General features: G+C 41.9%; 1 protein-coding gene across 3 annotated transcripts in view; it reads right to left on the bottom strand.

Annotated features, from left to right (window-relative positions):
• Window positions 1-17,189, bottom strand: part of TBC1D1 (TBC1 domain family member 1) — a 185,730-nt gene extending 168,541 nt beyond the window's left edge. For 2 of the 3 annotated variants that reach the window (XM_063457864.1, XM_063457865.1), the window contains exons 1-2: window positions 16,969-17,189; window positions 13,046-13,555 (exon numbers count right to left, since the gene is read on the bottom strand). In XM_063457864.1, the coding sequence (XP_063313934.1) occupies window positions 13,046-13,462 (417 nt within the window). In that variant the 5' untranslated portion in view covers window positions 13,463-13,555; window positions 16,969-17,189. The remainder of the gene's footprint in view (window positions 1-13,045; window positions 13,556-16,968) is intronic. The other variant, XM_063457866.1, reaches the window with a different exon arrangement.
• Window positions 17,190-17,420: the final 231 nt, after the last annotated feature.

Below are 17,420 nucleotides of genomic sequence, written 5' to 3'. Positions count from 1 at the left end.
ATTTGTTACATTAGCCTGGATAATTAGCCTGATCTTTGTGCAAGATCAAGACAAATTAGACATGTATTCATTTGTGTGCGTGCTCTGCTATGTGAGTTTATCTTGTATAAAAAAAATTACAAATGATTTGCGTACAAAAGATAAATGTAATGTTTTCCTTCACTTCTCCATCAATTTTGAGTTTCAAGCAGTATTTTAGCATATAAATTTAATCTGCTTTGTGACTTACAATGAGGGGGAGCCAGGGCACTCCAGGCACCATGACCACTACAGCAAATGGTAGTGGTTATGGTGCTGAGTGTTTCTTTTTAATGCTGTGTATGCACTCCACTATTGAATCAACACTCACTGACGAGCAAGTCACATATGAGACCATTTATCATGAGAGCCAAATAGGGCAAACCTCCTATAGGTTGACTAGATAAATAGAAATGATGTATCATGAGGCATCACCCCATTCCTTGCTGCTGGTAGTAAATGCAATGACTATTGCTGATGACTGAGAACAGTGCCGTATCTACCGCGGCCGCATGAGTCGCTGGCAGGAGGGCAGTGCACAACACCGCACACCTTTCCCGTAATGTAGAGATATATAATCTTGATTTATAATACTGATTTATGTATTGAGACCATATGTTTCAATAATTTATATAACAAATGTTTAGGTTGGCTATCATGTTGTGCAACAACCCTAGAAGTGATGGTTCCCCATTACCATCTGTTTTCAGGAGGAAACAGACTACAAGTTAGCAGGAAACTACCATGGCCTTCGGGGAGAGTTGATTTCTCAATGTGATCTACTTGATCATTCAGCCTCCTGCACTTCTTCTATTCACTTTAATTCAAGCACTCACAACATTACACATGTACATGCGGGAAAGAAAGAAAAAGAAGGTCAGTCATATGAAAATATATCCTTTTTGTTTTTTCCTTTAAGAACTCAGAATTAATGCGGCTGTGCGCAACCACTCAGCCGAAGTGAGTTAAATGGCCACGTGCAGTGCTCACTGTGAGCATTACACATAGTTTAACTGTCTGGGGGAAACTTTGCCCCCAGATGACAGAGGAGTATTAAAAGATACCTGGGGCTCTTTGTTTTAAGCTGGAGATAGATTCCTAGTTACTGCAATTCTGCGCGATCGTTCAGCAATAGCATTTAAATAGTTTTTAAAGGGTTCCCTTTGAGAGCTATACATAGCTCCTCTATCAATCTAAGGCCACTAACTGTGTCCCCAGATAACGTAGAGACACATCAGGTACCCAATGATACCTGGGGCATCTTGATACCAGCAGGGATTTAACCCAGCTTGTTGTTAATTGGCATTAATGTCCTGTACTGCATGATGGCATAGACTTTCATGTAGTCCTTAAGGTAGGGCTTGACAATTTTGCTTTCAATCTAGGAGCCAGCTAAAAAGTTAGTTTTTTTTTTTTTCCCCCCCAACGACAAAAATACAATTCTTAAAGGGCCACTATACTCACCAGAACTACTACAGCTTAATGCAATGGTCTGGTGTCTATAGATTGTCCCTGCAGGCTTTTTAAAAGTAAATTCTGCCTTTTCAGAGAACTACCGTTTGTGCTCAGGGGGGTGGCTTCCCTGGGATCCAGTGAGACAGGGCAGGAGAAAATTACAATAGGTTAGTGGGGGCTGGCTGCGGCTTATGGGAGCAGCTGCCGCTGATCCAGACTCCACATCCTCCTGTCTCGTACGCCTCATGCAGATCTCTGTGTGCCAGGAGGAAGTCAAGGGAACTGTAATTACTTCCGGCGCCAGGGAAAAGGGCGGGTAGCCGGCTCTGCGTAAAGGGACAGGCTGGAGGCCGGCTCTGAGGAATGGCAGCGGGCAGACCAGTTTTTGTGCAATGTGGGTGGGTGGGCTTGGAGGAATGCGGGCGGGCAGCAAGCTGGCAGTTTTTAAATGCTGCCCTTCAAGCTTGCAATTCCCCTGTGGGAGGAGGGAGGGGACGAGACAACCAATTCCAGTTGCCAGGTCAAATAATAATGTAGAAAAAAAGTTTCATATTATTATTTTGCCTGTCGCAACTTCTATTTAGCGGTAAAATTCTTATGTTGAAAATCAGGTATTATATTTGTGTAAGCTAGATAATGCTGGCTGATCTATTCAATAATAATACATGGTTTACTATTCAAGTACATTGACCACAAGCAGATCAACCATGTAAGCATTACCAAATTAATAATATCAAGAGGAACGTTACCATGACAGCTTTGTTTCCTGTATACAATGTTCCCTATTGTAACATATGAAATAGTCTTTAAAATGATCGGTCTAGGCATTTTAATCATTGTGCTGATGCAGTGGTATGGCACCATTTAGCTATTTCACGGTTCTTTGAAGCTTACAAGCTCGGCTAGTGAATGGTGTTAAAACATGGATGAGCAGGGGCAGAGCCTAGCAGCGCACCAAAGCAGTCGCCATATCTCACAGCTCCAAGTGTCAAAATCCCAATCTACTAAATGCTGGCTGCATCTTACCACAAACGGCTAACAGAAGTGCAGATCTAACTGCAGAACACCATCCTGAAGTTGTCAATGCCTTTTTGTCTCGATCCAGGCAAGAAAATCCGCAGCCGAGGCCTTAAAGCCTACCGCGTGGGCGGCCAGCCTCTTGTAACCTCCGGAGGCTTACCAACGATTCAGGCCTGACAGAACTGCTGTTCAACAGCCAGACAGCCGGAGACTTAGGAAGAAAATCCCCCAAAACGCCTGCGAGCACCGCAAGGATGCAGTGTGACATCGGCCAGATGCTGCAATCCCCGACACCAGCACCAACGGCCTTACAAGAGACTTCACCCTCGCGGGAGCGATCACCCTTGCCTTGCAATCCGATGGCAGGGTCCTACCCCAGAGCCCAACGCTGACAAACCGAGGGTCTCCAATACAACCTCAGGAAAATGGGTTGTTCCAGCACACACCCAGGCCACCGAAAAAGACATGCTTGACCTAAAACAAGGCCTAAAGGTGTTAGAAGAAACAATTACAAGCGACACAGACTGAAACCAGTAGACAGGTGAACATACTGGACGACAGGAGTTGGAGGAAGAATATTAAGATAAGGGGGTCCTAGAATCCATACCCCTGGAAGAACTGCCGCACTTCATAAGAAGATTAGTGGCATCCCTCCTACCAGTGAGACAAGCTAAATATTTCACCTTTGATGGGGTGTACAGAATCGCCAAGTCCCCACAAGCTCCAGCTACTGCACCACGCGACATTATGCTTAGATGCCAAACTGTATCCGACATGATGGGACTATTAGCTGCACTAAAGGGGAAGTCCCCATACAACTTCGAAGCATGTCATATGTTCTGTTAGTTTATTACACTTTTCATTACCAGCTGATATATTGTACCTAAATACCCATGAGGGGAGGTAATAATACCTCACCTGCTCTGTGTCGCTGAGACACTTACCTGGCACACAAGGTGCTCACTATGGGATTCGACAACACCACCTCTCCCCGCCCCCATCCCTCCCAGTTCCCCGGGGTAACTGGGTAGAGACTGCTAGGGTGTGAGGGGTTTAGCGTCTGGTCCTAGAACCACAGCTAACTGGATACCTTAGGTATAACCCCCAAGCCTCACATCACACTCACCCTTACCACACATCCTACTTCATAGCCACCTGGATAATCAACTACCCTAGAAGTAAATCTGGGCACCCCCAGGAGTTATAGCTCCTTTGCTAGGAGATGTTTTGGTAGTGGTTTAGCTTCTTCAAACACTCATAGCACAGTAGCTAACCGGCAGACATTTCGATGGGACTCTAAATTAGGCTTTACCACGACTCACCTAGCCCTCCGAGTCGCAAGCCCAACTCACATTCAAAGGCCTGCACCCACACCACAGCCACATCCTCACAAGGCCAAGAGCCCAAAGCCTAACAGACACCACCAACAAGCAGGGCTGCTACACCACACATAGCAAAGGGTATTTGTTACATGTGATGGCCAACTCAACATAACCGAACAGACCACCCTATTTAAAATGTGAAAAATAAATGACTGCCACGCTTGAAAAATGTCATGGTGTAAAGTACTATGCCAATACCTGTTTATGGCGTTGTGGCAAAGAACTTGTGTATGTAATATGCAACTTGCATCAAAAATAAAGAATAAAAAAAAAAAAAAACATGGATGAGAAGTGGAATTTAAACATTTGCAATAGTCGGACAAGAGGTTGAAATGATGGTGCCTTGATTTGGTCAAATTGCTCAAAAACTATTTGAGTAACACAAGTTTGGACCTAAGACCTAATGACACTATAGCCACTACTTCAGCATGTATTATTTATGGCCACTAGACTGCTCCTTTAAGTAAATCAACAATCAACTGTATTACTGCACTACTAATAAAGTAAATTTGTAGGAAAAAACAACAACTTTGCAGATCTGACAAAACAGAAATCCCTCACCATACCAGGGTCACCTGCAGGGCAGTGCGGAAGCGTCACTTTCGTGAACTGCAAGGTGTGCGCCCCCAGTGCTGGAAGATGAAGGAAGCCAGTGGGGCGCCCGGGCGTCACTTGTGTATTTTCATCTGTGTGTGTCTGTGAAAACCTATGTGAGAGTGTCTGTAAAAGTGTTTAAACGTATCTGGAAGTAGGATAGTGCGTCTGTGGCAGTGTTTGTAATGAATACTAAATACATTTCCCTTTTGACATTAAATGACGATAACCAATATTAATGGGCAGGTGGTCACTGGGAATCGTTCCAGCATTTAGCACAGAACACATGATGGCATCCCCTGTATTGGGGAGATTGGAAATCCATCCTGATTAATATGGAGCCCATTTAACCCTTCAATTATTAGAAAGTCCTAAAACCACATGCCCACCTGCTCTGTTGTATTAAAGGGACGTTTGTTTACTTCAGCTTATTGGGACTGCAGGTATTGCATGCTCACACGGTTTAATATGGGCTGCACTAAAAGTACTGTGCTTAGCGACTTTGCAAAGTCATTATTTAAAAGAACACTCAATGTGCCATAACCAACGTAGCCTGATGTGCTCTGGCAACTGTTGGATAATGATTTGACAACTTACTTTGGGTTCATTTAGCACAGCGCTGTATGGCATGTTTGAGTATGGGTGTGCTCCAGAACAATAATCTCTGTGTTTGTATGTAGTTAGGTTGTGTAAATGTAGTATGTGCGTCCGTCACTATTTTAGTAGGTCTCTATTATTTACAGTTATTCATGCCCCAAATTTGTTTTGCTACGACAGCCTGTGTCCCCCCCCCCCCCCCCATATATGATTTCTGGAGATATCAAGGGCTATAGCAGCGTCTGAATCATTCACTTACTTCTCTTAGACCACTAAATGGCCATTGTCCCTTATAGTGACACTGAATTATCACAAGCTTCTAATAATAATAATGATAACATTGATCGCAATAATAACATTAATTTACAGTAATAATAATGATAACATTGATCGCAATAATAATAACTGATGGTAATAATGCGAGTGATTTGGGTCACTAGAAATGTTCTCAGCAGCTCATTCTTAGTTGCGGTCTGGTTGGACAGCTGTACCCTCCAATTTATTTTTACTTGTTTCTTTCTTACCAGCAGACACTGCAGGATGGTGACCTTTGGCCAGATTCTGTGTGCGTTCCAGCTAAAAATAATTCCCAAGCATCCAGACTGTTGGCTTATTATTGCCTCACAAGTAAAATAATTGGGAAAATAGTCTGGGTGATGTCTTACACCTTTTTTTTTTTTTTTTGTCTGTCTGAAGACCTACAGTAATATTTCTTTCACATAGTGACTCAGAGGAGATGAAAGTGTTCTATTTATTTACTGGAACACTCGTAGAAGAATGACAGAACTGTCTTCACAATAGGACTTTTCTTCAGTAATGTTTCAGCAGCACCCATTTCTGAGAACGGATTCAATAATCACAAAATAACAAACCGCATAGAGTGGCTAACCAGATTCCTATTATGGGATGTTTCTATTTTTTTTATTGTCAGAATGTGTTTACACCAACTACAGGAAGTTATTGAAAAGTATTTATTTAGGATTTGGTTTACGGGGTTATAATACATGGTAGAGGTAATATTTAAACGTAAATGAACTTCAAAGCACCATATTTACTATAGTGGTTATGGTGCTTATGCCCCCTTCCTCCAAGTAATATGTCAAACTGTTTGCTAACTTATTCTAGACACCAGTCACCTCCTCCATGACAGCCAGGCGTTCTCCGAATTGATTGTCCTTTTAAAAAATATATTTTCCAAATGTTGTTCTATGTGAATGTGCTGTTCTAGGGCAAGCGTGTCAAACTCAAAGGCTAGCACGGGCCAAATAAACAAGGTTTACGTTTATGTGCGCCGCAAAAAAAACAAAAACTTAAATTTTCATAGAAACGTAGGGTTATTTTGAAAAGTACAGTATAAAAAAAGCATAGCATCCCCCAGTATTTATGACACTATAAGTCTAAATAGCTGTTTAGCCCACCTGCCCTCACTTAACTCAGCTTAAAAAGGTGATTTAAGCACCTTTTTCAAGCGCCGCACGGTTTTGTCGCTGACTTAAACTTGATGATCTCAGCCAATCCAATGCTTTCGCATAGAAAAGCATTGAGAGACTATTGTGCATATGCGGCAAATTGCTGCTCTGCACCAACCAGCATCTCCTCATTGAATCAATGCATCTCTATGGGGTGGTTCAGCGCCTCCATGCAGAGAGTGGAGACGCTGAACGTCCATGCTGCATGTTGTTCTGATACCTGTAATGTCCCTTTAATATCAGTTACTAACATTTTCTGACCATATATGTCTATTCAAAATGATTTGCATTTCAAAGAATTCTAAGACTTGTCCTGTTGTAGTACATCAGAAGTACAGGTACATCTTGGTTTGCAATCATCCGAACCTCAATGAACAGAAACTGAAGTGTATTAGATCGTGTTAGGGAGGTTCTTATCTCCATAAATGTGTATATATATATATATATATATATATATATATATATATATATATATATATTTAAAAAACTGTTACAGTAGTGTACTACAAAAATACACTTATGTCTAAAGAAGCTCTACTGAATATATCATATGACGAAGAGATGTCATCTTAAAGGAACACTCCAATGACCATAACCATTAAAGTCTGTTGTAGTGGTTATAGTGCCTGGAGAGCACTAGCTACCTCCCAGAGTAAACAATCAAACAGTTTAAGAATTTTTACAATTCACCTGGGTCCTGCCAGGCATCTAACCCACATGCCGTGTTGCTGAATGCTCCTGCCACAGAGCAAAGTCCAGCATTGCAGGGCTACACTCATTGGATGTTCGGCTGGGCTTAGCTCTTTGGTGCCAACCAAAACCTACTGAACAGGCGGCAGCAGACACCCAGTGGGATCTATGTAAGTTGTCAAACAGTTTCACTGCTTACTCTGGGAGGGTGAGGGCATTTCTGGAACCATAACCCCTAGAGTGGGCTGTAGTGGTATGGCACTTGGAGTGTTCTTTAAGGATGTTATACTCTACAAATTGCTATGTTTACCATCATGGGAAATGCAGTTCCCAAATAATTAGGGTACAAATCATAGCCACAAGCATTGCAGGCTCTTTAGTTACTGACATGATTAAGCATGTGGTTTCCGATCTGTGGCAGGAAGACAGATGACGATTGCTGTTTTTTCATACAGTTGCACAGTTGAAAACTCTGAAAGTGAATAAAGGCACATTTGCATTTTCCAAACAGAGCAGGCTGTTTTCTAGGTGATGATGTAAGTTACCATGTGAAGATCACTAAAAACAGCTGCATTCCAACACAAACCAGGATTACACAGGATTTTTAGATTGGTAATCTCTGTCAAATGAACACTAACTGTTTGTTTCATTTCAATGCCCAATATTGAACAGTGCGCGTGCACAAACTGGTTTGACTCCTAAAACTCTGGTGTGGTTAAGGATTGACTCCAGAATTGCACGATTTAGACACTATAGCCATATTGGAGAAATATATGGATCTCAGCTATTTTGGTAGTTTGCATGCCAAAAATAGACAAACTAGCACAAATTCTCTGCAATCTGGGCTTTGATAATAAACCCAAATTCGCACCCACCAATACTAACCATATGTTTATAACAGTAGGGTTTCACAGATACAGAATATCAGTCAAACATAAATATGTCAATGCTACAGACATCATCAGTGACTGGCGTCTTGTGCCACATTGGTAATGTTTATTTGAAATAATACGTTCTGCTATTTTTAAAGGGACACTTCCAGAAATATAGCTACTATTGGTCCTTGCCTACATTTTCTTGTAAGCAGCTCCTTTGTTTCTTACAACCATTTACAGGGAATGAAGTGGAAACAAAACAAGTGTAACCCTCAGGGAAACTAGTCAAAATATGTCAGACCTAGTACCAGTATATCGTGCTGACACAGTGGATTAAATCGACCCAGACTGAAATATGGCTAAAATAAAATAAATTTTATTAAATGTACTATGAATTAAAAAAGAAAAAAGAGGGGAGAAAATAAACACACTCCATGCTTCAAGTGCTCGTGTAAGTAGTGCTTATAGTGTATCTTATGCAGGCATTTGATATTTGTAATAAATACCTATGTTAGCCACTTGGAGGAATGCACGGATGTATTCTCAAATCAAATTTCTATCCTCTGAGCTAAGTGGCAAACAATGTGAATAAAAAAAAAATATATATATATATAATAATTATGCTCTCCTCATTGTAAGCCTGTTTAGGATTATTCTGTGTAACTATGCACACACACCAGTTTCCATATGTTTCTGCTTACACGTCTCAATGCAAAATAATGATAAAGGGGGCGGGGCCTGACCGCAGAGCCGAGCGGTCGACATCCTTGTGAGCTCCTGCAGGACTCCGCTGTTTATCCAGCTTTCCCAGAAGCAAGCGTGACTTAAGCGGGCCGATAGAGCCAGCAAACAATGGGGAATGCCGAGAGGAACAGAATGCTACCCTCCAAGCAGCGAAACGGGAGTTTTCTGCCCGACGACCATCAGAGGCCTAGTCAGCAGGCGGGAGCAGGAGAGACGGCCGCTCTCCCACCGCCAAGACTGGGGGCTTCGCTGCGGGCGGACCCCTGTCCCCCCCCCCTGGACCGGCGGGGGTCATCCCGGTCCTCCAGCATAGGACACATACCTCTGGGACACAGACCCGGGCCACGCCGCCATGACAGCACCACGAGGCCTGGCCTGGCCAAGATGGCCGCCGACAGAGCGGTCCCTCTGCAACAGCGAGGGGATGAGGACTGGGCGGCGGCATTCAGGGCCAAGTTCGACGCGATCTGCCAGCGCTTCTGGGACCGCGTCGAGGCTGGGAACCCACGATCCGTAAAGGTACCTGCCTCAGCGACACGAAGCCGATGCGCCCCCCTTAATACACTGGCGGGCCACCCGCATTCAGCACAAGCACCGCGAACGCGGTTCAAAGAAATGCAGATCCGAAGGATAAAGATCAGACAAGGTGCATCCAACATGAACCCGCCACATAAAAGCCGGGCACAGGCGCCACTGAACCGGGTGAGAAGATCCTGCAGACCGCCCATTACAAAGAGGGACCCCAACAGACCGCAAACTATATGGCGCCCCCGCCAGACAAAACCCCTGCCGACACCATCCATCAACCGAACAGACCTGAAGGGCAGAGACACTAGGACACTGGGTACACATCCGACAAAGTACAACTCCTCACCACAAACAGGACCGGAAAAGCCACGGCAGAATAGTGCCCGCAGGTACAAGAACCACCCCTGGCGGCTGATACCGCTGACTACGCTGAAGGACCTTAACACCTTCCCTGACCGTGCAGAGTCCCTGCTCGATACCCTCATGCTGGACAGGTCGGTATGCCAGGTGGGCATAGGATGAAGGGACTGACTTAGAGGAGCACTATCGCCACTGGCAGCGACTCACAGCCAGGACACCCACCTCGCAATATGTGTTCCTACTGAACTGTCAACGACAAATCTTCTTTAGCATTACTCGACCATGCATGTTATTTAGTTCCACGCAGTATGTTTAGCATATGTCTAGTTTAACTGAACCACCTGCACTAGCCTGCCTAAATAACCAGCGCAATGTACTCTATTTTATATTTCACCAGCAGGACACGTTTATTAAGCTCAGTTTCTCTATTATTGTTTACTTTAATCTTTTATTTTTTTGCTGATAATGCGCTACGAACACAAGCTTGTCTAGCCTAACATTTGTAATCTTACTTAATATTGTTAAACAGCCTGTTATTTTCATTTTAAAACAAAAATGTGCAGACCTCTCATGCCACTGCTGATCCTATGTTTAACCATTCATGCACGCTGTTGTGGCGTACGTTTATGCTTTGTAATCACCTGCACGACAAAAATAAAGAATTTAAAAAAAAATAAAATAATGATAAATGCTCAAAAGGTTAAATATTTGCTAGATATAGCTAGTACAGACAATTATAGAGTGGGCTAATTTTTCTTTTAGAAGTTGCAGATCTCAGAGAGTTAGGGTGATAGTGCCATGTGCCTTCGAGGGCACCTAACTCTACTTCCCAGTCTCCGCTAACCACAGAATAGACCCTCTGAGAACGCGATAACTTCTATTAAATTAGTGAATTAAAATAACGTGGTAGAGCCATCAGCACTGCGTCCTAAGATATCCTCGATCTGAAAAGATGTGGCGCAGGCCCTTGACGCGCGCGTTTTGCCCAACCTGGCTCACCAGAGCCCTACTTACATGAGCACTTGAAGTGTGGAGTGTGTTGATATTCTCCCCTCTTTTTATTTTATTTTTATTTTTTTCATTTAAAATAAATAAATATTCTTTCTTTTTGCAGTGCACACATTAACATACATGCACGTCATGCCACAACAGTGAATGACTGGCAATTGAGTACACAAAATTGTAACATTGTAGGCAAGAATAAACAGGCACTATTTTATAATATGGTGGTAACATCACGTTAAACTGGCATATCTAGAAAGACATTCCCTGCTGGTTCCTTAATCTAAGCATACTGTTTATGCATGTAGAGTGACCGAGGAAAACATAAAGGATCAAGCTAGATACATGTTAACACTAAAGGTCCAAAATTAAGCTTATGGACTACGAACGCCCTAAAGATATGCATGAGAGTAATTAAAAGTAAGGGAAGTTCAACATGATGAACCAATACTAGCACAGTCGCTGGGTAACAAGAAATTCACATAATCCTACAAGAATACACATTTAAATATCAGGCTAGACAATGACAGTGCCAGACATGGTGATTAGAAAATTGCTTGATAACATGCTAAGACAAATTAAGGAGAATTATACCACTAATACCTATGCTAGCTCTATACCTCTGCTCTAGGTAAAATTAAAGTTAAGCGATAACAGGCTGCACAACACAAATTGCAGTCAAAATGACACCCGCCCACTTCTTCAGAGGCTTGACTTCGACGGTGGGCCCTTTGCCCGGCTCTGACCTGATTCCTACAGGGTGCAAGACATACGTGCGACCAGGTAAGTCCATGTAGGGTACTACTCTCGCAGGTCCACCGAGATGTTGCCCCAGTTGCAAGCCACCTTGGCCCAAGGCCTTAGTAGGAACCCTTGCCGTATGTCCATGGACCCTTCCGTTCCCAGCGGCAGGGTGGTAAACTCAAGGGTTCTCCGGTTTCTGGACTTCCCTGCGGGTGTGTGGATGGTGGTGTGGAGGTAACTCCAGGCAGGCTCCCAGCTCAGAAGAGGGGCGAACCACTAGGACAGTGTCGGTCTTCTCCACAGCAAGGGCAAGTAATTGAGAACTTTTATTTATCCGGTGCCAGAACCCATGGCAAATTTCTTAAAAGTGGGAGTCGAAATTCTCCTGCCAGCTTCTGGGCCCCAGGCCCTCCTTGCTCTGTTGAGACATTTACCCGATGTAGACGAACCTTGTGTAATATATATATTAATTTGGTGATACACCACAGCATGGGTTGGACAATTGTCACTCAGAGTTGGCAGGTAGGGAGCTTGCAACACTTAGATTATGCTTCCCCAGTGGGGACTGGGATATCCCCCACCGGTCCGGGCAGGGGGGTGTACGGGGCTGCGTTAAGGTCGCTTGGAGCCACACAAGCCCAGTCGGAAGGATCGTCCGCCTCCCCAAACTAGTAGGCTGCGTGTCTCGAGGTTGCTTAGTGAAGCTGTTCTCTGGGCCAATAGCATCCTCTTTGTAAAGGGGTATATACAGGTGTTGTTCCAAGTCGCTCCCAGCTTTGATTAGGGTGTAGAAAGCACTTTATGGCTCAAGTTAGCAGGAGCTAGCAGCAAATACGTCTAGCCATCTTGGGACTCAGGCTCCTCCCCCCTCCTTTTTTCATTTTTAATCTATAGTACATTTAATAAAATATATTTATTTTATTTTAGCCATATTTTAGTCTGGGTCGATTTTAATCCACTGTGAGCAGATTGATATAATGGTACTATGTTTGACATATTATAACTTGTTTCCCTGCGGGTTACACTTTTTTGTTTCCACTTCGTTTAGTCTTTGTCTTGGGATCATCCCCCGTTTACAGTGTACCCCTAAATATAGTGATCGGCTCAAATTTCTCTGTTCGTTTCCATTTACAGGGAATGGTTATATCTTTGGTAGATTTTTGGGGGGATCCTGTTTAGGGATTCCTTGTTTTATATTGAGGGAACATTTTCCTTAATTTTCTTTCCCCAGTAGACTGATTACACCTCCATTCCTGTATTCCTGTAAATACTAGAGCGCTACAGAGTTACGTATACAAATTGTAGTGATCCATTTGGTATTTTAAGGCCAATAGAATATTGGCTTTCTGCTGCTTTGTGGCTGAGTGCATTATATGAAGATACCGACCCTCCTAACTTTCATTGGACTATAAATAGCATGATAACATATCCCTGGCATTATTGGACTACTGTTGGGAATACCTTCACTTTGCTTTAGAAAAATTAACGAACACATTATTGTTACAGTAACATTATTATTATTTTTTTTTTAATGTGCCTTTTTCGAATGACAAGCAATAAAACTTACTTTGGACTGATCATCGGAATGGAAAACATAACATATACTCTGTTGGTTTGCAGCAATTTCTTCTTTTAGCAGAAAAGCAAAATAACACGGATCTTGGCTATTGTGAATCAGTTTTTGGACAAATTGTGGCTTGTACTCAAAGATACTGGAACAGATGAGTGGATCCCACTGTTGACTGTTTCCGAGGTCTGGCTCACAACAGATGTTTGATGACGACACATATAGGCGAATCTGACGATAGTTTTGCACGTTTTTAGAGTTCTTTAAACTTCTTCTCTTTATCTCTGCTACCACCCATGGCAACATCGGCATCGTAGTCAAAGAGTTTAGAGTTAAACAACCAACAAGTTGAAGGTTGAACCCAACAACATCTGTTTGTGCTGAGTGTTTTGGAGCATTAAACGATATATGAGACATTCTCTTGATCACAAAAATATCGACTTCGTAGCGTAGTTGTTATAATTTCCTAAAGGGCAAAGATGTTGGTAACGGGTTTTTATATAAATATATCTGAAAATAAAAATAAAATTATATTAAAGGTACATGTAAGTTCAAATAATATACTGTTTTACAGAAAATATTGTTTCATCATCTGACTGAAAAAAAATTATTAAAATGATTACTCATTTTTTTTGGTTTCCACGGCAATCACTACATTCTTGAAACTTCTTTTTCCAGTTGCGCTATTTTTCAACTTGCAACATTTGCATAAATCTCCCCCATAATCTCCATATTCTCTAACTATTATCCTGGGGATATATTTTTACAATGATGATCACTATCTAAGAATACAATCTGAATAAATTAGAATCCTATTACTTTATCCAAAGATCTAATAAAGTAATACTTAGCAAACTCTCCTTTTGCCATCACCGTGCTGTTACATACAAGTTAAGAAGATGTTTAATAAACAATAATAAGCTTGCGTAACTAGTTACTCAGCGACATTTCTGACCTTAGATCAGCTGCAGACAGTAGAAACAGTGCTTTGAAGTTGATTCTTGAGACATGCTTTTAACTCTGGACTTATGCTAGATTTTTCTTTCGTCAAGGTTATTAAACCAGAAATGGAAGTCCTCACACTTCCATGCTCGCACACCTAGACTATATCATGTTACGAATGCTTATAACAAATAGTTACTGGAAAGTAAGTTTAGAATCCCTGATCAGTCTAAGACTGTGTTCCTTCATTCATCTCCCACTATAAAGCTACCCATCTTTTAGGATCTAATAAATAGTCCTGAGTACCCAAGTTCAATTTTGACCATGGTGCATATGCAAGCTTTAACATACTTTTCATGAGAGATACCGATTTATTGCCCTCCTAGCTGTACTCCTCTTCTGTTTTAGTCTTCCACTACTGAATGAAAACCCTTTTTATAATCAGTAAGCCACTTTATTGATAACTATTTGCAAATTCCTAGAAACAATAAGCCTTTATAGTTCCACTCCCTCTCTGACCTTACTTGGCCTACTCTGCCTCAGTCCATCTCAGTAACAATATTCTGACCTCACCACTTTGTTTCATTACATCGTATTGACCTTCCAACCTCTTCCCATTATTCTCTGCCCCCATACTGGTTTACCCATCACCCAGACCTCTGATTTTTCAAAAATCATACTAGTCTGAGCACAACCAATTATATTGCTTTATGTGTAGGTGTATCCCAGTAGTGATTTGTATTCTGTAGGATAAAGATCCTATATCTGCCACCAATCGTGATGACATAGGACAAATCTGAAAGAACACTGCTGCATTTTGTTGCACTGAAAGCATCTGACCTGGCAGGAATGGCTTTGGGCACAGTAAGACCTAAGAGAATGAGTAAGATATTCTACTTATCCTCTGTGAGAACATTTGGAGGAGTGCATACCAATTTTTAATAATTAAAGGAAATAAAATATTAAACTAATTAACTTAGATAAGGTAGTGAGTTGGAGTTACACCTCCGGCAGCAAAGTGATATAACTCTGTATTTGCAGTGTTCTGACAGACTTCAAACACCATGACCACTTCAAATCACTGAATGGAGTAACTGATGGTAGTCACCATCTCTGGGGCCATGTAAACTCTGCCCTTCTCCCTGGAAGCTGTTTTAGTAACTGTTGGCCTCCATTTTCCCCAGAGTTGCTACATGTTAGACTGGGATTATATGTCACTGGGTTTGCTGTTGGGAGTTTTGGAACTGTCTGTGTATCTTTGACACCTCCTGTGATTTACCAGACGTCTTTAAGTCACATGTGTCCATTATAGATGCAGGGTGTGTATTATTTGTTAAATGTTGTGTACTCTCCAAGTGACATGGAATAAAAGGAAGCGTGGCAATGAATGTGGAACAAATACAACTGTGCATGGAACGGTAAATAGCCATTTGAAATATAGGCTAAAATAAAAAGAGATTATCGAGTTCCAGTTCTCTGACGAAGCCGGACAACATTCATGGACGTCCTGACGAAGCCGTAAGGCGAAACGCGTAGATGTACGATGTATTGACGTCAAATGGTGGGGAGCACCTTCATTCTGCGCAATTCAATTGGACAGTGTCTGGAGAGCTACCAACAAAATCAGTGCAGTGTGAGAGGGGACGTGAGGTTACTACCACCGAGCATTTACGGACTCAACTCATCTCCAGTCTTTATACCAACAAGCTTTTGTGAGTAGCGGGGCGTTCGGCCCGCATATACTCACCTACTGCGATTCTGTAAGCAGCTGCACATTCATTGTGTGTGTTTTTATTCATGTAATACATTTTTTAATACTTATTGCATGCTGAAAGCTGTTTAATCTATACTGTACTAGTATGGTATATTGCATCAATTGATATATACATATTGCACAGTTATTTGTTATCTGCTCTTTTTATGAGGATATTTCTCTCCATGAGCAATTCCACCATTCATTAAATATTATTTTGGTTATCCACATTTTATGCTGTGTCTAGAAGTTCACTTAACCTGTTATTTGCACTCCACTTCACTCCACGCATAACATAGTCTTTATTTTCATCTTAATGTGCTGAAGTTTTTTTTTTTCTGGAGTTAAAGCACTTAGGTGTGTAGCAGCATTTGTATATATTTAATGCATATCACTTCTTATCAAGAGATATATATATATATTGATCATTTTATTTCACGCGGCACAAAACTGCATATCTCGCTGTACAGACTCCTAAGAGCAGAAGTGGCCATGATGGTTGGAGTAACTCTTTAATGTAGCACCAGCCCTGTTTTTGTCACCCTTCCCTGATGGTGTCAACAGCCTGCAGCCCCCTAGTGACAGCAGTGCTAATGAGACAGTAAGTATAATAGTTGTTTGTTTTCTATTTAGTGCTTAGTTGTGGCTCCCTGTATAGTGGTTTGTCAAAGTGATTCTCTGAGTAATTAGTCAAAATGTGTGCAGTGGTATCCATGTCTATGTCCGTGTGGACTATATTAATGTAAATTACTACAATATTAAGTGACATTATATTATAGTTTTTGGTTTTGTTTTTTTATTCAAAGAGTGTGAAATATTGCTTCCTAAAGTATTCCACAGATAGAAAGTGTAAAACCCACTATAATAACAGCAACGACATCCTACCAAAAATGAATAATATAGGATTAATAGTCACCAATAATTATTGCCTTTATCACAGAGCAAAAAAAATAAATTAAAGTCTTACATACAAATCCCCATAGCATTGTTTTATTGCACCAATAAATTATTTTGAAACCATGTGTGCACAGAGCAGAGTATCTATTTCATTATACATCTAGCACTCAGTGGGTTGGGGTTACAATCTAGCATTGCTCACTGAAGGGTTAAAATTCTGCAGTTAGATATTGGATTGAATGAATCACCCAGTGACATTGTATCAGCAATGAATGAACCTGGGCTCAGTATTAGAGGCAGCATACAGAGCATTCAATCAAGGGGTACCTACCTGGGAGGAGAGTTGTCTCAAAAGAGGGCAGGAGGGCCCATAGAGTGCAATGAAGATTATTAGGCCAAGACATCTAGTCACTGTTAAAATCCCCGAGGTGACCCTTTAAAAACAGAGCAGGTCCCTGTCTCCTGTCTCTCTCTGCCACACTAACACTGCACAGCAACAAGCAATGCACCGCTCAGAGGGGCTGGGGTTTGAGGGAACTGGGGAGGGACTCAGGAACTGAAACAGAGCTACACATAGGGGAACAGCACGAGCAGGGCTGGGTGGTGAAATGGACAGAATGACAAGGTATGTACTGAATGAATACAGCTGTGTGCTTTAACAGAGGATGCATGAGATGAGGAATGTGTCTGTGAAGGTAAGATTGCATGTGTGTAAAAAGAAAGAGTTAGATCTTATCCTCTTACTCAGACTGAAAGAGAGGGTTTCTTTAAGTGATATTCAAT

The sequence above is a fragment of the Pelobates fuscus genome, chromosome 6, assembly GCF_036172605.1.
Source record: "Pelobates fuscus isolate aPelFus1 chromosome 6, aPelFus1.pri, whole genome shotgun sequence".
Classification (NCBI taxonomy): domain Eukaryota; kingdom Metazoa; phylum Chordata; class Amphibia; order Anura; family Pelobatidae; genus Pelobates; species Pelobates fuscus.
This window is presented reverse-complemented; position numbering and strand designations above follow the sequence as displayed.